The 26518-nt window shown below is 27.5% G+C and overlaps 1 protein-coding gene across 4 annotated transcripts in view; it reads left to right on the top strand.

Moving 5' to 3' along the window:
- LOC114127893 (octopamine receptor beta-2R-like) overlaps positions 1–26518 on the top strand; it is a 165179-nt gene that overhangs the window by 126108 nt on the left and 12553 nt on the right. For all 4 annotated transcript variants that reach the window (XM_050198885.1, XM_050198884.1, XM_050198883.1 and 1 more), the window contains 3 exons: positions 9117–9539; positions 20657–21175; positions 25590–25951. In XM_050198885.1, coding sequence (XP_050054842.1) covers positions 9417–9539; positions 20657–21175; positions 25590–25951 — 1004 coding nt within the window. In that variant the 5' untranslated portion in view covers positions 9117–9416. The remainder of the gene's footprint in view (positions 1–9116; positions 9540–20656; positions 21176–25589; positions 25952–26518) is intronic.

Below are 26518 nucleotides of genomic sequence, written 5' to 3'. Positions count from 1 at the left end.
AAAAAAAACTAATTATCAAACATTTTAATTGTATGAGTTTTTAAACCTTAGAATATTGTGAGTGACTGTGATTATGGTTAAATACATTTTTGTGATAAATTTGCATGCTTTGCACATTTTTACTAATGGTGATCTCAACACAACGTTAGATACAGCAATATTGTATTAAAATTATATCAAAGCAAGTTAGTTTAATACACGAATGACAAGTTTTTTAAATTCGAATTTCCTGTTAAAAGTCATAAATATAAAACTATAGGAAAGGAAACCTTTCACGAAACGTTTAACTCGTGTATACGCATATTTTTGATATTTTAAACTTTTCATTGTTATTGTGATTTCTAAACGCAACAAAGTGTCAAATGGTGTTAAAAACATAAAAGTTTTTTTTATTAATATTAATTCTATTATAATATATTATATTATAATATAATATACCCGTATGTTCTATACCACAATAAAATTAAAAGCTTCACAATTAACTTTTATGATATTTGTCAAATGTCAACATATGAAAGTATACAATTAAGTTCATATTATTTAATAGAACCATCGTATTTTTATTGCTTCTTATCGTTATTACGAATGTAAGTTATAGTTATTAAAAATTCAAACAAATGGACGTATAGTTAAAATATTAGATATGAAAGAACTATTTTTGTTTTAATTTTATTGCACAATCGTCAACTATATCGAATAATATAGTATTATTTTAACTATCAATATATTTTGCATTACAATTTCAGTGTTTTGGTTTACCACTATAAGTTTAAAGCTACGATAGTATCGTATATTGCTTAATAGTTTAACTTTAACACGTTTCTAGAATTAATTAAGAATTGATTCGGAAGTCCTACACAACGCAAGAACCTGGAAAAATCTTGAAAATAAATATACTAAAAACCAATGCCAATCAGTTTTTTGTTTTTACCCATCTTTTTTTTTTTATTATTTTTTTTTTATTTCGTAAGTTATTAATTATTATTCTTATGTTCGTCGTATTTACAGTATTAATCAACTGTTTTTTCAAACAATACAATAAATAATGTCGTATTTGAAATTCAACTGATATTTTTAAATCATGAAAATAAATAAGTCTTTCATTATTTTGAAAATAAAAATTTTATCAGCGTAGTTATGTAATTTATGGCGTTCAATATAAGTATATTTTAAAACAAATCTTTATGCATGTGCTTTATTTAAGTTCTATGTTACCCATAATCACGATATTTTATCAAAATATAGCTAAAAAATATTAAAATTTGAGATTTTGAGTGAATAAAACTACTGTATGGACGTTTTACGGTTAAGTATTTTATTCTCCGTTAATGGCATAGAAAAAAAATACATCCATCGAAAATGGATTGTATTGTACCTCAAACATTTTTATGGTTTTTATAAATTTCCTAACGTTCTAGATTTTTTTCTTTTTTTTTAAAAAAAAAAAGGTAGAAAATGTTAATTATCGGAAAACGCTAGACCATTTGAAAAAAAAAAAAACTGACACTGCAACCTCGACCGATTTAAGGAGAACTAACATGTATAACGTTTATGTGGTAATTATAAAATGTATCGTTTATGCGGTTTAGCGGCTAACAACAACCTTTTTACTAATACGCGATGAATTCGTCGCGATCTAATGTCGTGAAAAAATGATATGCATCTCAACTTTTTTTTTCTCAAAACTCCATTATAAAAAATAAATAAAAAAATGATATCCGTTCTCTGCTGTTACACGATTATCGCACCCGCACGACAAGCTTGTGAATATTATCACGTCGTGTAATCCGGCTATATAACAGGAACCTTTACATAATATATACATTATACCTAAATAACGTCATATATACGCCGACCGTATATATGTATACATATTATAATATAATAATAACACGTAACTGTACAACGCGGGGGTAGTAATTTAGTCACCGCAGCGGGATCTCATTCATTCCTCCGTGGTCGGGGTCAAACACGCCAAAATATATAATGCCATCACATTGTTATACAGTGATGAAACGAATTAACGCCGTCGTATCTACGTCTGTTTCGTCGCCGATACATCGGCTAAAATACGGCAAATTATTTAGCTGCTTAATAATAATATGTATAATGTATTACATCGACACTGCCAGATCTAGCACAGACCGTCATAATCGATTCGAGTGTTATAATCGACGCCTTGTCGGTTGGTCGTGTTTCGAATTTCCGCGCACAAACCATATTAATATATAGTATCGTACCGGGAAACAACCACAGCGTAAAATATTGTCTGCACGCGAATCAAATTAATTTCAATACATAACGCGATTCGCGACGTGGCAGTAAAGATCGTCCAGACGAACTAATACGGTCGTAATGAGTTAAAACATATATATATGAGTACCTGATAATAATGTATGTGTGCACGCGTTTATTGCGCAGGTGCAGATTGACAAAATCGGGTGTGTGTGAATCCGTTGAAAATCGTATTGCAAGTGCGTTCACCGTTCGTTTTACATTAATATTACGTAAATACGTAATAATATAGTGTACTAAAAATTTATTAGTGGAATATTTATTTTTTTTTTTTTAAACGCATTCCAAACAGTTCAATTAAATAACATCACTCGCTGGACTCGTAAGCTTTATTGAATCGATTTATTTCACCTTTCGGTAAAATATGAACTCTCGTGTTTTTTACAGTGATGTACTTGTGTCCAATGATTATGGAACAAATTTAATTGGTTGTTACTGATCGTTCTAATCTTTTCGAGATATAACGTCATGTCATATTTAAAAATCATGCTTTGCACAACGAACGAGCGAAACGACACAGCGTTGTGTATTGATCATGCGTGATGTTTCGCGAGCTAAGTATATTGTGGACAAATGGAATAATATATTCAACCTAGATTTCCTTTTAAAGAAATACAAAATAGATTGTACTTTGAATAAAACCTATAAAAATATACATTATTATATCATGATATTTTTTTTTATTATTATTATTGTTTTTTTTTTCTCTCGCGAACGAGTACATGAATACAGCTATTAATATTTATGATTTTATGGCTGATAGTAGGCCACCTAAATTGTCTATCTGGTGCGCCGTCTTATAAATGTATAATATTATAATATTACTAATGTTATTATATTATTTAATATTGTATTCACGAATATCAATAGACCTCAAATTTACAAATAACTTGACCTAACTCTTATATGTGTTTATATTTTGATCTATGTATTAATCATTGATAGACTTTTGACTAGTTCTATATGATTGGTCGTTTCCTTATTTTAATCAAACGCTGATCACATATAAAGTGGCAATCGTTTTTAATCGTCATCTGTGGTAATTGTCTGTTTGAATTAAAACATTTAAACCATCGAGACTGCATGAAATGGAAAAATCTTTGCTAGGTAGATATTATAATTATAGTCAGTCATTTTAATTAATGTTTAACAAGAGTGAATATCCTTATTATACATATGTCCTTATCTACATAAATTATCCTCTCAGCTCGGATGACTCCCAGCTGTCTAACCTCGACACTAGTAATTATTCTTGCCCAGTTGTGGTAAGAAGTAGCGAACTATATAGTTATTTTTATGTGTAATATTTTTAATCATATAAAAATATACTATTTATTATTTAGTGTTTTTAATAAATGAGTTGCATTTTCGTCTAATAATAAATCATAAATAAATTAACATTAAACTTACTCTTACGTCATAGTACATAGTAAAGTATTATGTATGTATAAAATATATTAATAATAAATTAAACAAAATTATATATATATACCTATTTATTTTACCATAAATAGTTTTTACTGATATTACTGAAGTACATTTTTTTTTTTTTTTTTAATGGTGCTTTTTGTATTCTTGAACAAATAGTAAAATTAGTGATACTTAACACTATAATATTATTAGAAATAAAGCTTTTAACAAAATATTTTTCACTTCTTCGCTGTAGACATTATTTCCATTTCTTTTCATTCGTTTATTGTTTTAGTTCTGTGATAGTTAGTATGCTTTGATAAACTGAGTCACACCATCATAAGTATAAAATGGCATAAATTATATTCATTATATATATTGTGTTCTTGTAAAATACAATAATATACAATACTATTATCCATTATAACCAAATTTTACACGATTGTTAAGTGTAACATAGCAAAAAATTAAGTGAAAAAAAAAAGTTTTTCCTTTATATATTTCAGACCTTATTTATATATATATATTTTTTTTTAAAATAACAAATCAAAGTTTTTGACTCAAAGAGGTTTTGCAAAATCAGCAGGTACGCTGCATAGTGTTTTTAGAAACAGCACGTTTTGGAAATTATCGATGTGTAAAATAGTTGGAAAGAAAATGTTAAATTGATGTAAAATCCATAATACCTTTAATGTATACTTATCGTATAAATGTTAAACGTTTCAATCATATCATAAATACGCAATGAATCTTCGTTCGAGTATATTTCATTACACTGATATGACATTTTCACGTGTAAATCCGAAAGAAAAGAAGGATTCCGGAAAATTTGATTTATATATATATTTTTATAACAACATCGCGTTTTGTACTGTCACTGTTTTATATTGTCGAAATTGATCTCTTCAGTTCATCGCACAAAGTTATCGATGGTGATAGGACGTCAAAACAACTAGAAGTGTGGAAGAGGTCACATTTTTGTGAAGCGATCGACACACATATTTGATCGCGTGACAATTTGACCACTTTTCATTGAAAATGATTGTGGGACACCATAGTATTAATTATCATATGCCGTGATCGGGAAATGCCATGTCGTTTATCCGGTCTTAAGATTGATTATTGAACATAAAATCATAAAAACGTTTAACCAAGTGTATGTTTTTTGTATAAAATAATACCAATGTGTAAAATAAATATACCTGTTAATTACAACTAAAAAACAAAACAAAATACAGTGATATTTCTAAAAAGAAACGTTACAATAATATATATATTATGTATATTGTATAGGTATAGAATATTAAAAAAAAAACAAATATTTTCTTCGTTGTGATTACTTAATATTTATATCATGAAAGATATACTCACGATGTAAGAATTAAAATCTAAAAATAATTTGAATAATTAAGTTAACTCAATTTGTTTTTATTATTATTTAAAAAGTTAATTTTTGCCTACATTTTTACTGAAAATTAATGGAAATTTCAAGATTTTAATGAAATAATAGTATCCAGAAAATATTTGTAAAATTGTACTTTAATATTTCCAATATTTCCAACAAATGTTCGATTAGTTTAAGTGTATTAATTATAATAAACAAAATAAACAATAGCTCAGTATATTTTAAAACCAATATTTTTTGTTGTAACTTCTGAGATAACATTCTGAAAATAAACAATAATTTTTTTTTTTTTAATTCTTACTTCTAATAACGATAGCAAAAAACAATTACGATAAACGAGTGTTGGAATTCCAGGCATGTAGTATGAGTGCAATTATTTAATAAATTTTACGATTCTCGTTTAATTAAACACTCAAGTAGATTGAGTAGATTGTACTGAGTAAGTAGATTGGCGAAGTTTTTAATGATTTCCTTGCGTAGGGTGGAAATTCAATCGATATGGTCTAATAGGAAATATCAAAACAACTTTTCTCTACGAGATTTAATGATCAGCTTCACCGAATCTAGTTTTAATTTTAAAATTTAACTAAAAACAATATTAATTTATTTTGAGTTGATGTTACATAATATTATATATTAATATAAGTATATCAATAGATGATTTTGAAACTAGGTAAATGGACAGTTAATTATAACAAAATTACAATGTAATAAAAAAGGACAATTTATTGCCTTTATCTTTTTTTTTTCAGCATAATACATTAAAAATGTCTTAGTTAAAATATCCCTAAGTGTCTGCAACTAACATATACAGTGTAGACAATTTCTACTATTATTGCCTTATTTTAAATTTTTAAAATTAAATTGATTTATTGATCAAATAACTATAACTCGAGCTAAATATAATTTTTATATTTTTCAATAGGTATTTTTTTCTTTTTAAGAATTATTTTTTTAAAATAAATTTGTTACATTTTTTGGATAAACATTAGAAGGTAAATTCAAATTGTCTAGAATGATTGTTTTAATATTATAAATAACTCGTTAAATATTTACAAAACACCTAAATTTTTTGCAAGGTTATGTGATTCATGTTTAATAATATTTAGTGCAATAAATATCTGTAATTATTATATCATTTCACATGTTTAATGTTATCTACATAAAAAACCCCAATAATATATTAAAAAAAAATGCAATCAATTCTGGTATTCCAATTTTATTTTCACGTGACTAATTTGAAAATACTTCATTATTAACAATAAATTACAAGATAAAAATATACAGCGAGCAATTACTAGAATAAGAATATTTGAATTACTTGAGAAAAACTTAAATTTATAGCAGTCATCTAAAACAATAAAAACTATAATATTTACCAGAAAAAAATATGGATATTTATTGAGATACTAAGATATCAAGTTCATTCTATGTGGAGACAATAATGTCTACTGCTATACATCAAGGTACTTTTTAAAAATTGTTTTAAGACCAATCATATTTTGTATCTTATCTTAAATTGTCTATAGTTGAAAAAAAGCTCCAACTGTTAAGACCCTGTATTTGTTAAAAATACTTAAAGATAACATTTTATTATTATTATTATATATTATTTTTTTTTTTTTTGTAATGCGATTTAACAACTATATCTTTAAGGCATAATAAGTTTAAATGTGATACAGAAATGTCTACTTAAAAAACCAAACAAAAAACCAAATTATAGTTCACAATAAATAGTATATAATACATGAAAAGTTTGAAGAAAGCTGGAAAAGTAGGCCACCACACCATATTCGTTTTAATCGTATTATAGGGTTACAATAATTTGTGGGAGTAACAAGGTTTTTAACATAAAGATTGGGATAAGATAGTAAGCAATGATGATAACAATTATTATTGTATGATTTTCTTTCTTTTTGCTATGAGGGAATTTTGAGATCAGAATATTTAGTGTGCTTAGAGATATAGGGAGGTTCAATTAATAATTTATGAACGTAGTGTGATGTCTTGAAATGTTTGTATTTTATTGATATTGGACTTTTTTACATTACTTCAGAGTTACAGGCCATAGTTCCAAATATATTTTAGTGTAAATTATAAATGAGCAGTTTAGTATTGATATGTTTAGGTATATTTATTTTTGTTGATGAGGCGTTTTAGAATAATATGTAGCGTAGATCTAAGTTTAATCTTTTGGATTTAATATGCTGTGCCCAAGTCACATTTTTATCGAAGGTTAAGCCAAGCCATGATATTTAATACTCAGATTATTTGTGATTTAGGCGCCAAGTATAAAGAAACTGGGTAGGGGGTGAGTGTGAGAGTGAATGTTATATGAATAGATTTGGATTGATTTATTTTAAATCTCTAGTTGGAGTTCCAATATTCTACGAGAGTGATATGGAATAGGATATTTTGTATGGTTAAGGTAAAAATAAATAAAATGTCCGTGTTATACGCATAATCAACAACCTGCCGCATGTTGGATATAGTTGGTAGGGCAAAGGCCAAATATTGTAAATAATAGAGCAAATAAAACCATCTTGAAAGACACCGGCAGATATGTTGACTATTGAGTACAACGCATCATCAAAGTGAATTTGGAAATGACGATCATAGAGATAGGGTTTTATAAAAACAGAAGCAGGTGGGATGAAGAAATTGTTTTAATTTGTAAGGAACGCTGTAAAAAGCTTGAAAAATATCAAGAAACACAATTGTACAATAGTTTTGTTTCTAATGAGTAAGTTATTGCGTTGATAATTTTATGAATGTGTTCTATGGTAGTTGATTTTGTGGAGTACAAAAATTAAATCTAAGATGATGAAATTTTCGAAAATACTTGGTAGTATACGTTTGTTTTCCAGATTATTTGCAAAAATGGAATTAAAATAGACAAAAATATATAAGATGGATGTGAAAAATGTAACATTAACATTTTTATTATTAATTTTTGTATCATTATTGACAACGAGTTGGCTAATTTATAGGAACTACAGCGCAGATATGTGTGTGTATCGACCGGTTTCCACCGCAGAACTAAAAAGATAACTTAATTTAAAATTTGTTCATTTATTATGGAGAAAATAAAAATAATATAGATATGTAAAATAAATAGAATAGCATTTGGTTAGTGATCAATTGACTGTATATAAAATTATGTCGGGGTGTATATTAATTATATATTTTTATTTTTAATAACATTTTGTAATAAAAAATAGTATAACAACAGTTCTAGTAAATAAAATAATACAAATAAAGGAAATAATTTTGAGTCAAAACAATGTATGTGTGTATATGTGAGTGTGATTTTATATTGCTATTACGCTAGTATAAAACAGGGGCAAATTATTTAACTTTTTAGTATTATGCATAATATGGATGGTGGGCTTTACAAACCAAAAATGTCTCTAGACTTGTTATGAAGAATCGCACCGAGTTAGTGACGGGACATAATATATCTATGTTCAGTACATGTAGAAACTTATGTATCTCACTTTTATACTCTACATAAAACTTAAATATACTTCTCATCCTAACCCTACACATAAGACTTCACATTTATCTAATCTTACCCCACGTTCAACTCACATTTATCTTATTTAAACCCGTTCAAAACTCGTATTATAAATAATATGCATATGTGTATATATTATACATATATTCTTATTAATTATAAAATTATGATTAAAAACAAAATTCTCCAATAATAATATATGACATTATCTAGTTTTTAACACAGAAAATCCATACCTACAAACAATTTTAAAATAACTGTGTCTATTTCATATTCTTTCTGAAATTATTTTATAAAAATATTTATATTTATGTGCTTAATATTTATCTGAAAACATTAAAACAATAGTAAGAAAACATTTTTAATTAATGCTAATGATTGTTTAATTTATTTAATATCAAAAACAATTTAAGCACTACAGTCTCCTAAAATATGAAAAAAATATATTATGTTTAAATATACTTATACATATTTTTTTCTTTGTTACAGATTTTGCCGTTGAACTTAGAACGCATTAGCTCTGAAAACATTGGTATCAATTTTTGAAGAAAATTGTTGTGAACACGTACGGTTGTTGGTAAACACTAAAATACTTATTACCACTGTATAAAACGATCTTATACCTCAGTGTAACGTAACGGTGGCGTCCGGTATGCCAGCGTACGACCACGGCGACATCCTGTACCGTACGTGATCACCGCGAGTGTCCGCCGGTATGGTGAAACGGCCGATGACCGAATACAATATTCCGGTTACTCCACAGAGACCTATTATACCGCGATCGCGGTCATGGAACATGGTGACGACGTGTTCAACCACACCCCCACGTCAGTCGTTACGTCACTCGATCCCCGGGACTCACTGTACCGGTTGAGCGGCATGGACAACGGCACCGACCCCACGGTCCAACAGGTATTATTAAATAAATAGCGGGTATATTTCAAATTTATAATAATATACTACATTTAAAATATATTATTGGCCTCAGACGATTAATGATAAACAACTTTAAAAGTGTATCACTTGTTTTATAACATGGGCGATATCTAAATAATATTTTTATATTATGCAATACGACATTTTTATGAAATACAAATAAAAAATAGTGGACAGTTGAATTTATTATGTGTATTTACCGATAATACTATGTCGAAAATGAAAAAGTAGAACGCGCATTTGACTTGGAGTCTCGTAGTATCCCGTACGGTTTAATAATTGTATGGTGGAATTAGGTATCAGGATAATATCCTTATATTCTACTTATATTTGTTACCATATTATATATTACTGTAGTATGTGTACTGTATATATCAGGGGTGGATGAACGGTCGATCACGGACAATTTCTAAGTATATCATGTTAGAATTTTTTTTAAGTGTATATTATTATACACTTTATGCAAAAATGTATCATAATAATTTATTAGTTATTCAATAATAATAAAAAAAAAATCTATGGAAGTCGATCCTCAAAGATGAAGTATATTTTTAGTAGATCGTGACCAAATAAAAGTTTGGTCACCCCTGATGTATACTGTGTATAAAATATTCAAGCTATTTTTCTATGTCTCTTCTAACTTCAGAAATAGTTTTTTTTTTTTTTATGTATCAATCTTATATTTATTATTTAAATTAATATTAAGAGAACAGTACACTCCACATGTTTGGTCTCCGTTTTACGAGTACTTTCATATAACATAGAACATTTTTGTTCAGCAAAATCAATTATATGTGTTGTTAGCTTTAATATTAGAGTATATTATAAAAAATAAAGGCGATAATATTATCTAGGACATCTCGTAGGTTTTATTGATTCTTTAATTTTTAAATTAGTTACGAGCAATTTTATGTTTTAATATTTTACACAACTATGACTCAATCAAAAATTAAAATATCAATAAAAGCCTATGAAACCCCTTATATAATATTATTCCCTTTAAGTTTGATATTTTGTATGTATGTAAGATGGAGACAACACATGTGGGTGTGGTGTCCTATAAAGCAATGAGCTTACTGGAGCAGTGAGATCCTACAAATCATTAAGTGTGTGCCACATACTGCGGCATCACGCGTTGTATGCGTTTACATTTAGATATCGTTTAACCGAATCAAAACAAAAAATAATTGGTGTAAACTTAAAATTAAATAAAAGTGTTGGTTATCGTTGATTTTCGACCACTGTCATACAATAGTTTGCTTCGTAAAATATATGGTATTGAGATTGCAGTAGTTATTTTGCATGCATTTTGATCTAATGAATAAACTCAGATCTAATTCCTATAAATTCCAATCTAAACGCATATGTCTGTAGGTAAAGTATATCTTGATAACTCAAACCATAACATTTAATTCATACACTCATAATTGCTCAACTTACCAAAAATGTGTATTTCAGAGTAATGATTGGTTTGTAAATTGAACTTCGATCACAATTTGATTTCTAAATATTTTTTGAGTTTTAATTTCTGAAGTAGGCAACTGAACTGAGAAGAAAACATCTTAACATTATATACCATTTGGTTGAAATGCCAAAAATATTTTTAGACGCCAATCACTATGACTAGATACTTAACCTTGTTCCAAAATAAAAATAAAAAAACTATTTTGATCGGATAAAATTTCTGTAACGGTAACGCCGGGTGGTTTGAAGGGCTTATAATATAATATTGCGCCGCCGACATCGTCCGCGTAATAACCATATTTTCCGGTCATTTTATCCTTCCCACGGTAGTGGTTATATCCAGGCCGACCGTAATAAACATCCCACGGGTATTATTTAATAACTTAGCGCTGGTCGCGCAGCGATTTAAGTACAAAACCCTCCCATATAGGTATACTGTTACGATATAATAATTATTGTCTCTGGATTTATCTATTTTAAGCATCTACACCGAATAATCGATAGGAAATTTGGTAATATCAATAGAGAAAAAAACTATATCAAAAGCTACACAATTTAAGAAGCATCTAAATCCCCCCCCTTATTGTACTACATTTCATAATGTTGTAGCGGTTGCGATAATATCATCGGCCTTATGCAATGTGCGCGCTCACTTGCCCGGAAGTTAAGCGATAAGGCACGCGTGACATTATAAACGTTAGCCTTTGATTCAACACGATACCGGGTAATGTTTTGTACCTACAACTGGGTTCAAAAACGTGTTAGTCGTTCGATATAATATGATTTTTCATAGTTCGTCTAGAATTATTCATGACCCCGGTACGTATCGTATATAAAATATATAATATAAATAAAGTTATAATATATATCCTATTCTATTGTATTGTAATAATATATAATTTATATTATATTTCACTGCGACTTTTCAAATAGACCACACGTAAAGACTTAATTGAATTGTGTATCGTTGTGAGGTGTACGTGTACGAAATACTTTCGATTAACCTACACAGAGAAAATCTTATGCTATAATAATATTATAGCTGCCAAGTACGTTTGAACGCTCCATCTGTATATAATGACATTTTGAGTTTATCCAAAAACGTTATATCGCTTTGAAAGAGAGAATATAATTATTATTATTTGCGTGTACACGCATTTTCAATTTCTACGTAGGTAACTGTTCGTATTTAGATAGACATAAAAAATAAAATAAATAAAACGTTATGGTTTTGTCCATATAAAAAGGAAATAAAATAGTGATAACTCTTATCCCAACTCCCTAAAATAATGTTATGTACATAATATAATAACCTTCTTTTGCCTTTGTACCTAATTATTATAAAATATTTTCAACTTTTGAAATGTCATTTTAATTTACGAAGCTGAAAATACATTTTGAAATGTAGTCTTTCTTTGATCCTCCATTGGAGACAGCCTTTGATTACTAAAAACCAATAATAAAATATCATACTACCATTTGCATTAAAAATACATTGAAATTAGTTTTTAAACTTTTACCGACAGCCACTCACTACAATTGCCCAGAGTAGGCCTTTATTATTTTGTACAGTGAATTTTGTAATTAATTTATTAAACGATAAATTAATTATATATTCATAATAATATATACAGTACATTTATTATTTAGTTTTTGGAAAAATAACATTATTTTTTTATTTATCTCAATATAATATGGCATTAACAAACGAAAAGAAATCAAACATTCTAAGATTTTTATCTAAACCACGTGAAATAGATATATTATGTATATTTGTGCAAAGAGCTTAGATATACTGCAATGTCTAACTACTCCAAACTTACACGAGGAAAATTGTAGTTTATAAAATTATACATATTACGAGAGCGATGAATGCATAAATGTGCATTGCAATGTAGTTTATTAATTATTGATGACGTATTTTGTTTTAAACATGACCATAAATATGTTTAACTATTATATGTATATAGTGAATTTTGAAAGCTCTTGTTAAGTGTTTGTAACTATAAAACGTTGTATGTCGCTGTCATGGTATATCAGTGATAGATACATACCGAACGGTAGAGTGCGAAAGGATTTTGATGTTAAATTTGACAAGACACTTAGTTGTACCGGGTTTACTATAATGTTATGTAAAAATGTTTTAAATATAATGTGTACTTTTTTAACGGTGAAACGATGCTACTTCGACATACACATGTTTTGCAACTCTGAAGATTGTTTATAATAAATTTATAAAACGAAATTATAAAAAATACTTATTAAAATAGATTTTTGTGAAAATACAAAACAAAATATGTGAGTATCAGATATGACATAATTCTTTAGTATACGGGGACTTACAATTTCGTTTGATAGACATGTAAAGAACTATGTCGGTAGTTACACGATTCTTATTTTTTCCAAGTGAAATTTGTAATAACCTGTATATGCAGTATTTGAAAAGTAAAATATAATGAGGTAGAGTAATATTAGTTTTCAATGTTTTCATCATTAGATTCACTTAATTAGTGGCTACAAATTTAGTTGATAATTACTATCGTGAAGTTAAACAACGCAAACCATCATATATAATATCAGTATTGTCGTCATAGTATTTTATCTGATACATCATATACAAAACTTTATGTAAATTTATTTATATAACATTATCATGGGTGGTACATGGCTTAGGTACAATATTGTGCATTGGAAGAGAAAACGTATCATCAGATTTCCCGGTATAACGAACATGCAGAGAATTCTAAACGAATAAATATTAATAATAAATTGTTAATTCTCTGAAATCGTACTATAATTATTAATTATTAAAAAAAAAAAAAATATATTATAAACATAATTAAAATAGTACAGTCAATGTATGCATTAAATAAAATAAAATATTTTAACAATGAATAACACTTAACAAATAAATTATGGTGTTTCAAATTATAATAAATAGTATTATTACAAGAATGGAATACATAATATTTAAGTAACCATCGCTATTTAAATTTTATTATATTTTTTATTAGGATTTTTAATATCGGAAAATAGGTAAAATAACATAAGAAACTCATTATTTAAAATACTTTTTTATTTTTACGTAATTTTAAGTAGTTAAAAAACAACATTTTTCTAAAAAGAAAAATGTATTAATATAGGTTTTATATTTTATTTATTAAAATAATTCAAAACAAAATATTTTTATGGGTACTTACTTTGAAAAAATAAAATCGAATGGACGAGTAGCTTATAAATTATAAGTATTCTAGTTCAGTTGAGTGGAATGGAGTATTACAAATTTACAATATAAGTACTCCGCAATATGTTGGTCCACTTTTCTGCTTATCAAAACTTTAAACTAATACTTATAAATTATAACTAATAAACTTTTTATCAATAAATTTATTTTTATAGATCAAAATATTCCAAATTCTTGTTTGCTTCGAAATATAAAATTAAAAATGTATGTTGGTATATTCAATAGAGTAAAAACAAAAAACATAAAAATTATAGCACATAAATTGTTTCCCGAAATTGTTGTTTATCAACGACTTAAAATTATTTAAAAGAAATATTTTGAAAAACGTTAGTGTTTTTTTTTTTTAAATAATTCATGCATTATGTTAAATAGATTATATAATTTTACCATGTACCTAGAAAACATAGTTGCTTATTAGATTTAAAATCGGAATATTGAACGTTTATGACTAAGGAGAATTTGGATGGTTGTAGATTTGTAGAGTTGTTTTGATTGTAAATGTGATACAGTGTACATTCAATTTAAAATAATTTTAAATCTTTATCAACATGAATATTTGAAATAATTTTAGCACTCGATATCATTAATCGTATAAAATAACGTTATTCTTTTATAAGGAAACATTATGTATTGTGACAATATTATTACACAATATTATGCATAGGTTATTTTGTTTACAAGAAATTGTTTTTCTTAAGGCTTACAAAAATAATTACACACATAATAACGTAATATATATTATTCCTGTGTTCATATTTTAATAAAGCTTGACAAATTGAATAACAAAAGCATGAGCTAGCATTTGCGTTATACCCTAAGCATTTGAGCCACCACACCCTGTGATCCCAGTGTAAGTCTTTCGGTATAGAATTTCTATGAAACGATTATGAGATTTTTAGTATTGTTTTTTCGTAAATCACAAGTATACGCATAGCAAATACACTTGAATCGGTACGGTAAATATATTTTTAAATGTGTTATGATGAGGGATAAATCCAAAAATATTTCACGGAATTGGGGCGCAAAATTGTCTTTATGCTTAACGATTTAGCCACCCCATTCATAACGTAATACGTAAAAGTAACAATATCAATATGTAGGATTACACGAATAAATAAAAGAAAAATTGCAATAAATAAACATTCTCAAATAATTATTTTTATTTTTATTTAGCTTATAATAGTACTATTACTATATATACCTTGACGATTATAAACAGTAAACACTAACTAGACTATAAAATAAATTATTAGTCGTAATAAAAATACAAAGTCATACGACCATAATATAATATGAATAGTTTGATAATAAATTAGATATAGGTAAGATCCATGTATATAACGATATAAGAAATATAAGGAATATAGATTGTAAATATTTAAATAATACATACGATATAATAGTTTATAATGTTAGATAGCGTAATTGAAGGAGTTAGAAATATTCACAAATGAGTATTATTTGATAACGATGTAAAAATAGAAAGGAAAGGTTTTATGATATTTCAGATTTCGGAAATAAAAGAGGTTAATACTATTAATAATGTTTCAATAATTGAAGAATATTGAGAATTATTTTGACCGGAGGAAATATACATATATGAATATAATTATTTTTAAATACCTACTTGCAATATGAAGCCATTTTAGTATCTAAAAGAAATAATCAACAATAGCTTATACCTAGTTTACAAAACAATCTCGTTTTATCAATAATAAAATGGTAATACTAATTTAAATCGTTTCTTCCATCAATAACAGTTTTTTTTTTTTTTGTATGACAAGCAGCAGTATTATCGCCTAGCAGTTTTTTGGTAGTTTATTTATTACACATTTAGGAGTACAAGACACTAGTATTGAGTACGTGCGTTATATACGTACGCGAATCACAAACATAAACAGGACACGTCTAGACGTCTAATGTATAGTCTATGCGCAATGAAAAAACTACTAAAATACTAATACATACACTTTACAAAAATCAACTGGTATAAGATAATCGACGGCCAGTTTTCAGTTATTTATATAATATTCATTTTCTCGGAAATGATGGTGACGGTTAAAGGCGGCAAGTCACAGCGATAACATAACATTCATTTATTTTTTATAACGATATTTGGTTTCGGGTTTCGAATATTTTTAGCAAAAATATACGTTTTTCCCTTCCACAAAATGACAATTAATATGATTATTATTTGAAAATAAATAAATAATTCTTTTTAACGATTACATAAAACCTATTTTTAGGGCCCCCTTCTCTCCTCCACTAGGATCCACGACTGGCTATGATAGCGTATTGGAAAATAAAATATTACAAGAAACTACCTATTATATTATAATATAATTTATTTAGGTACCTATTTTAGATTCTGAACGAAGTGATGAATGTATTGATTTTACAATGGTGTGTTTTTTTTTTTTTTTTTTTTTTGTGTCTGTGTACAGCATAACTATTCGAAATAATGCTCCAATTTCAAACAATGGGGGTGGTTTCCGATGTAAAAGTGAATATCCTTGGTTATAGAGGTAAAAAGTTAACATTTTCCAACAGTTTTCAAAAAAATCTAGAAAAACAAAAAAAAAAATGACTGAAAAACGGCAATTTTTACGCAAAACCAGTTTTCGACCAAATCGATTTTTTTGTTATGGTTGTAATTCAAAAATTAATTACTGAAAATACTTTAAATTTTCACCAAATGTTAATGTCAGTGGTATCCGTATATAGTTAAATTTTCAAAAAATTTTGACTTTTTTGAGTTATTTATAGACCACTGAAATTTTCGATTTTTTTGAGAAATTTTTTTTAAAGTGTCGATAAAAAATTGTTGGATGACCAAAAAGATTTGAAAATTTAATACAAGGTTCCTTATGAGTTGTTTTTATTGTAGCTAAAAAAAATTAAAAATCGTTAGTCACAATTTTTTTTTATAAGCGTTTTTAGTTCAAATTTTTACGAAATCTGTCGAAAACGCGAAAATTTGCAATTAATTTTGAAGTTGAAAAATCATAAAATTTTTTTCTTTTATAACTAAGTTTTGAAAATTTGATAAAAGGTTTTCCATACATTTTTCTTCAAATATCTGTAAAAAAAACTCTACCGGATTCAGACAAAAAATTTTTATGAGTGTTTGAAATTTAAATTTTTACAAAAACCGCGTTAAATAACAGTTTAGCCTCAAACGATTTTTGATATTTGTTATTATTCAAAAAGTATAAGTCGTAGATACTTGAAAATTTTACCAATTATTAAGATTCGCGTTTTCTTTACGTGATTTAAATTTCAAAATATTTTGACTTTTTTTGAGCTATTTATAGACAACTGAAATTTTCAATTTTTCTGAAAAAATATTTTTGAAGTGTCGATAACATTTTTTTGGCCCTATCAAAATACTTGAAAATTTAATACAAAGTTCCTCATATGTTATTCTTATAGTGATTGAAAAATTATAAGAATACATAGGCACAATTTTTTTTTATTAGCATTTGAAGTTCAAATTTTGACGAAAATTCGTCAAAATTATGAATATTTGCGAAATATTTGAAGTTGAAAAATCATAAAATTTTTTGTGTTTATAACTAAGGATTAAAAATACAACACTAAGTTTTCCATAAGTTTACCTTCAAGTATCTATAGAGAAAACTCGAAGCATCATTATAGGAAAAATTTAAGTGCGTTTGAATTTTAAATTTTAACGAAATAGCGTAACGATAACGATTTAGCCTCAAACGATTTTTGATATTTGTTATTATTCAAAAAGTATAAGTCGTAGATACTTGAAAATTTTACCAATTATTAAGATTCGCGTTTTCTTTACGTGATTTAAATTTCAAAATATTTTGACTTTTTTTGAGCTATTTATAGACAACTGAAATTTTCAATTTTTCTGAAAAAATATTTTTGAAGTGTCGATAACATTTTTTTGGCCCTATCAAAATACTTGAAAATTTAATACAAAGTTCCTCATATGTTATTCTTATAGTGATTGAAAAATTATAAGAATACATAGGCACAATTTTTTTTTATTAGCATTTGAAGTTCAAATTTTGACGAAAATTCGTCAAAATTATGAATATTTGCGAAATATTTGAAGTTGAAAAATCATAAAATTTTTTGTGTTTATAACTAAGGATTAAAAATACAACACTAAGTTTTCCATAAGTTTACCTTCAAGTATCTATAGAGAAAACTCGAAGCATCATTATAGGAAAATTTTAAGTGCGTTTGAATTTTAAATTTTAACGAAATAGCGTAACGATAACGATTTATCCTCAAACGATTTTAAATATTTGTTATATTCAAAAAGTATAAGTCGTAGATACTTGAAAATTTTACCAGTTATTAAGATTCGCGTTTTCTTTACGTGATTTAATTTTCAAAATATTTTTTAATATAAGCTGGTTTTTTTAAACCACCTTTTTCACCAACCACTAGAAATTATATCCTAGGCTGACAAATCATCTTCGTTCAGAATCGTTTTTCGTATACAATGATAACTATCATTGGATTCAAATTTAACACTCCTATAATATATAATAATGATCCATACGGCACCTAATGTACAGCAGAGCGGTACTCACTTGCCCACTTTTTTTTTTTTTGTTTGCACTTTTTAATTTGTTGAACGAATTTCGTTTTAAATGTAATCTATTAATATCTATAAGTAGACCGCAACAACTATAATCGGCGTTAAACGCTTGGGTTAATGGAACTAATAAAAATGTATAGACTCAAAATAATTACGGTAGAAAACAATTTTGATTGTACATATTAATATCTCTTTTTGTTCTTTTTTTTTCTATTATAAAGTGTTCCTGACAGAATCATCTAACTTCTTGATAATATTAATTTAAATTTTAGCAGTTAAACAATTGATAATGCATAATTATTTAAAAATTAATATTACTATATTTCTTGGTATGTCTGTAGCGAGCTGTTCATTTTCTAGGTATCTCCGCCTTCTATCACGCCATATGAAATGGAGGATTATAAGGTTTAGTCTCAGATTTAGAATTCTATTTATGGTGAAATGTCATCCGATAATACCTTTAATTAAGTATGATAAAACAGCTAGTTTATATAGGATTTTTATGTTGTTATCTTTTTTACGGCATTCATTACTAATGGTATGAAATAAATACAGCGTAGGATGAGGTGACTATAGTCATATAAGTAGGTATATAAGTCAATGATCAAGTCGATAGATCGGTCTTCAGAAACGGAAATTAAATTATGATTTTCCAATAATAATAATAATAATAATGCATAAAAAAAATAAAATTACAACAAAATACGTATTGAGTGCGTAAGTAGTTAGACGTTTATAATTATACAGGAAATTCTTTAGCTTTCAATTTAATTGTAAAATGAAAGAAAAATATTTCTTTTCTTTTTAATGTTTTTGGTTTCAATTAGTAATTCATTTTCGGATTCAATTGGATTATTTTTTAAGCTATCAAACGTTTGCAACGTTTATAATACCTTTGTACCTTTTTGACCGAACGATTAAGAACATTAAAAATTCACAAACTACTTACCCAAAAACCTAATAGATTGAGAATGAATTTATGTCTGTGTAATACCTAGTTATCAAACATGCTGAAAATTTACAATTAAATAAAAATTAAAAATAAATTTAAATACATAAAAGGCGTGTCATGGTGATATGACAATTTTACATTTAAATATGCCAGAACATTGAGATACATACATATATATATATATATGTAAATTATCGAAATCATAGTCCTAAAACATAATAATAATTATATAAGAAATACGGCTACATAAATAATGGGTTAATTATTATTAACAAGTTGTAATAAATTATGTATTAATACCTATAACATTATGAAAATTGTAAGATAGTTTTTTTTTCTACATTGTTCTTTCGTAGCGTTACATCTAAAAGTTCATCTTGGACTTAATCATAACTAAAATAAAAAATGTTTACCAAAAACTTACCCACTCAGGATACTATTTTAGGTCATCAAACGCGTATCGTATGGATTTCGAAGCGGATTTTCGCTACGAATCTGCACTCGTATTAAATATTATGGTGGGAAATTATTGAAATATCGAACATAATAATACAGGAACGTCGGAAAGAAAATCAATATACATTTGTATACATATATCGGGTTACCTAAATCGATCGTGTGATTACTTGCGATTTCGGTCTATGTCGTGTTTTGCCCAAATTTTCAGACCGAATTCGGTGTAAGTCTGGGTCGATATACGGGACTCGACCAGACGTGTACGCGGTCTGCTCCTCGTCCTCGATATACCCTCCATAACAATTATTCTTATCCGTCTCGGTCGGCATAACCATAATATAATATGACCGTTAATCAAACAACGGTAATAATATCGTATAATTTTGCCGCAGGTGACCGGCGACATGGACTGGTCCGATTACGTGTCGGTGGCGCTGAAGACGTCGATCATGGCCATCATCATCCTGACGTCGATCGGCGGCAACCTGTTGGTGATCGTATCCGTGGCCCGACATCCCCGGCTGCGGGTGATTACCAACTACTTCGTCGTGTCGCTGGCGTTCGCCGACATGCTGGTGGCCATGGTGGCGATGACGTTCAACGCCAGCAAGCTGATCAGCGGCAAGTGGATTTTCGGGTACTTCATGTGCGACGTGTGGAACTCGAGCGACGTGTACTTCTCCACCGCGTCCATACTGCACCTGTGCTGCATCAGCGTGGACCGGTACTACGCCATTGTCAAGCCGCTCAAGTATCCGGTGCTGGTCACCAAGCGGCTGGTGGCGTTCTTGTTGCTCGTCACGTGGGTGGCGCCGGGCATCATCGCGTTCGTGCCCATCTTCTACGGTTGGTACACCACCGACGAGTATCTGGCCCACCGGATGGCCAACCCGGACGACTGCGATTGGGTGGTAAGTCGTGTGCTTTGTATAATAATATGATATTTACAACGATAATCAAATTCGACGGCAAACGGGGGGAGGGGGTGGGGTGATAAACGACTCGTTAAAAGGGTTGATTTTTCGATAAACCTCCTATATAATAGTAGTTTGAAATGTCATAATATCATAACTTTGTAATATTCGACTAGTTTAATAATTAATCGTAAGTATAGTTTGGTTCGTTTTCCTTATAATAATCGTCCGTGTTACATCAACTACACGGTTTCAAATAAAAATAATCGATTATAATAATATTATAATGTCTGGCATATCTCTCGATAAAATAATAGTTTATATAGTTGGATAGAAAAGTAAGATTCTTCGAAAATCGTTTTATTGATAAAAATGTAGGGAAATTGAATGAGGTATGTATACGGAATAGGGTTAGTATGATTTTGGAGCTTGAATGACTGATATGAAATCGTTTCTGAAATGTATGAATGGTATTGGTATATAATAAAATTGCATGAAACGTAAAAGGCCTGTTAGAGTGATATAACTGACAAGTAACTAAATTAAGTGTATACAAAGGGTGTTACCCCATTATAACTGCACTGATATCACGCATTGTATAAGTTTTAAAATAGGAGTTAAATGTGATTAATTACAACCATTTTTTTTTCACTAAGACAGTTTTAAATATAACTTTAAAAAAATGTTCATAAGCTAAATATTTATTTTTCTGAAATCCAGAGCAGTTGACAATAATATTATACCCAAATTATTTCTATTATAAATGTTTTACACCACATAGGCAACTTTACATAACATATTTATATATTGCTGTATAATTAAACTTATAGCTGTTTTTGTGCATTTTTTTCTTTTTTATTGGGAGAAAGACATATTATTTTATTAATACTTTTTATAAATTTAACTGACAATTTTATACTCTACATTTATACACCGTAATATTATTTTAGTTATAATATAATTATGATAGCACAAATTATTGATTATAAAAATATAAGTATGAATTTAAAATACCAATTAAAAAACATTTTTTTTAATAAATTAATGGAAAACATTTAAATTAAATTCGCGTTCTTTTCAAATTATTCGTTTTTTTTTCTATTTAGACTTAATTTGTGTAGCAAAAATAATTATCAAACACATTATTGGTATATGTTGAATATTTATCTAATGGGTGAAATTTTCTAATTCAAAACAAGGCTCTAATATAATATCTTATCATGTTCGTTTGTTACAGTTAAGACGTATAGTAACAGAATAACAATTGCGTACGCGACACTGAAGATATTTTTACTCTCCCATTACCGTTTGCAGTTATAAAACGTCATATGTTTGCATAAACGAAAATATTTTCATACATATATTATGATTTTCATTTGTTTTACAAAACTTCTACGAAATTTCCAAGACACAAAACTAAATTTTTTTTTAAAAAAAATGTAAATTTCAACTAGATACCTTCTGAGAAAATAACAAAAATATTTAAATATGAGCTAAAAATAAAGTATAAACTTTTCTTTATTTTTTGTTTACTGTAAAAAGTGTGATGGTGGCCGTGCATTGTTTTTAAAAATTGTATTATTATAGCTTAAAATAATAATAAATATTTAGTACTCTAAAAATCTTAGATATTTTGGTTTCTTGTGAATGTAGCCACTGGCTTGCTTTTATAAGTTGTATATATGAGTTGTTTGTCTGCGGTATATATTAAGAGGACGATTTATTTAACAATCAATATAAGATGTTTTGGCTGCGTTACTACAGAATCCTATTCAAAGTCAACAGTCTGTTAAAACTTTAAATACATAATTCCTGTTCTCAATAACTCAAACAAACAGTTATGTGACATTGGTTTTACGAACTCATTAAATAAAACTCAATGTAACATTACCAGCTAGTTTAATATTATAACTTATAACCATCTGGGTAAATAATAATATATATATATATATATTTCGTGATTCCTATGAAATACATCAAATAAGAAATAATCATATATGTAATATGTATGTAATATGTATAATATATTATATTATATTTTTCCATAGTGCCTTTAGAAAATTATAAACTTCATTAATAAGTAATACTACAAATAAGAAATATCCATGTATTCCTTATTTATGTCGCGTTAATAGTTTAAAAAAGAAAATAAATCAAAATTATAAAATATACTCCTTACAATATTGCCTATGGAAAATTTATAATTATTATTAATACTTCATAATCTTTGTAGTATAGATTTGAGATAAGAACTATCTGATTCGATAATCAATATAAAAACAATGGATATTCTTCGAAATTAAAGAAAACTTAAATAAATTAATGGTACTCATATTAAGCCCGTTTCAATATCAACGGATAATGCGGGGATGATGGTGCTTATATTATAATGATATAATATTTGATACATTTTGCAGTGAACAAAATAAACACACTACACTGTTCAAAACTGATATCTATGCGTAGACAGTGTTATTAGTAAAACGGAAAACAAAACAGACAAAAGACTCGTGTCACTATAGAACTGTGCTAAAATAAATGCATAGGAAACAATGTCTCATGAAATAGCTTTGTGACGTTTTGAATTCCATGCAATTTCAGTTTGTTTTGTTCTATTGTGTATTTTAATTACGTGGTTTTACGTAAAAAAGGGGAAAAATATATTAATTGCTTAAGTGAAGCTGAAAAATTAAAAATCCTATAATTATGCATCAATAGTTACTCGTACGCTATGTTTGTATTTTATTTTATATATAATAATTACCAAAACCAATTTATAAACTATTCGTGAGTTAAAATATGATATTATTGTATATAGAATTATTTTAGAATTTAGATGGACAAAAAAAAAAAACAATATTTCATTTAATGTGTAAATATATTCGTTTCTTCTCTAAAGAAAACTATATTCGTATTACTTTAAAAATATCAGAATTTGCAACAATTAGTTTATTTGAATCAAATCGATTTAATTAAGTTTCTATAGCTGATGGAAAATTTTGTCGAGAGAGTCTTGACAATATTTTACATCTTATAATAACATGGATTTTAATTTATTTTCATTTTTCTATAATATATGTATATGATGATTTATTAAACATGCTAACTTCAACTTTTCTTTTAGTAATGAATTTATACAAATTAAACAGATTTTCAGAATTTTTAAATATACTTCAAAACTTTTTTTTTGTAAATTTGACCTCCCACCTTATAGTGTAAATTAATTAGTATATGATGTTTTTACAAAAAATGTTATATCTTCCTAATAAAAGATTTGAAATAAAAATATTGAAAATATTAAAATCTTTATAACAACAATGTAAAATATATTACCAAAATCTAAAATAGAAATGATATTTGATCTAGTGTTTATTTAATTTAAACCATTTTTACAAACAATTAGGGTGTATATATTAACATAAATTACTACAATTTTCAAACTACTATAGCCCATTTATATTCTAAACTATTATTATGGACTTAATACAAAATTCGAAAACTACTTACCTGAATTTTTATTTTGATATATTTACATGCTTAGAAATATTATCCGCTAAATGATGTACTGTAAAAAAGAGTTTTTTTTTTTTTACCACAGGCAATCATTTCAATTCATAAATCAATTAAGGTAGTTCTTAATTTATTGAGAATAAAAAAAAAATTATTGTTACTTATTTATGGGTTTTATTGATCGTATCACTTGTTATACTCACTTTGAATCAGCGATTGATTATTTTGTTATATTCAAACTTATTGTACTTTTATCACACACTAATATTACGAAATTTTCTTATTTCATCTGAAATCGCTGTACCATTTCTAAGAAATATAATATCATTTCAACTGTGTTAAAGGATAGGCATATACGAATAACGACTTTATATTGAACATAAAACACAAGTATAATGTATATATTTGAATTTCAGAAGTGGTTTTGCTTGTTATTTATTGATGTTTTTGTACAGAACTTATTATCAAACTGCCAGTTTCCGTGCATATAATTTATCAATGGTATTTTGTAACCAGTGCAGCTATTTTTAACTTAAAAATGTAGTAATTAAACAGTAAAAACAATAATGTCACAAACTTGAAAGATCGTTTTGTAAAATTGTTTTTATCGCAGATCGTTTTGAACATTTTAAACGAACAACTTTCTAGTAGGTATTTATAAATTCTAGTAGGTTATTAACTTTTACACTATTCACTTGACGTTTTTGAATACATAAACGGAATACATTTCCGTTTATCAAAGAGACCCACGCGTTGCACAGCAGCACAGTCGTTGTCTGTCGAGCTCGCTTCCTTCTTAGCATAATCTAATATCGCATTGAATTATAATAATCGATTGAATCGAATTGCGTGTTTCGTTTTAAAATAATTGTCCGTAACGAACCGTTCGTTCGTTTTTCAGGTGAACAAAGTGTACGTGATCGTGTCGTCGTCCATATCATTTTGGATACCCTGCACGATTATGTTATTCACATACCACGCGATATTCAAAGAGGCGAACCGGCAAGAGAAGCAGATACACGCAAGGATCAGTTGTGGTCAGCAGATAAACTACAACCGGGAGTTGGCCGAAAACCAGCTGCGATCGAATGGCGCCGCAAACGGGTCATCGTCCAGGACTACGCTGGCGCCCAACGATCATCACTCGACCCCTTCCCGGGATAACAGGAACATCATCAAAATGAAACGGGAGCACAAGGCGGCCAGGACGCTAGGCATTATTATGGGCACGTTTATCGTTTGTTGGCTTCCCTTCTTCTTGTGGTGAGTGTTTCATTGCCGTTTTTTTGTTAAAAATAATAGTATATTATGACGTTTCGTTATTGACACAAAACATGTGCTAAAACCTAATTTTCAAAGATAGGTATATAAAACAAGTTTATAAAAAATAATCTATAAAAATTCGAGTCAATGATTTATGGTAACATGTTTTAAAGATATATAAAATCTTATTTTGAAAAATATTGAATTCAAAATTAAATATGTGTGGAAAATTTAAATGATTAATCCTTACACATGAGGTTTCATTTGTTATTATATTTTTTTTAATTCTACAATAGAGAAAATCTTATTTCTTTCTGAATACAGAGGCGTTAAAACATTAGAATCTTGTCAACGATGGTTACAATTTGTGTCAAACACGAAATCACACATTTTATACCCAAAATATAATTTAAAACACAACATATTAATAGAAATAAAAATACCTAAGACAAATATTATATTATATAAAAAAAAAAATGTAACTTATAATGATTTAAAACAAATTGCCAAAATTCTTTTTCCTATATCATAATAATGTCATTGTATTTTGCATAAAAAAAAACATCG

This window comes from Aphis gossypii, chromosome 1 (assembly GCF_020184175.1).
Source record: "Aphis gossypii isolate Hap1 chromosome 1, ASM2018417v2, whole genome shotgun sequence".
In the NCBI taxonomy this organism is placed as follows: Eukaryota; Metazoa; Arthropoda; class Insecta; order Hemiptera; family Aphididae; genus Aphis; species Aphis gossypii.
This window is presented reverse-complemented; position numbering and strand designations above follow the sequence as displayed.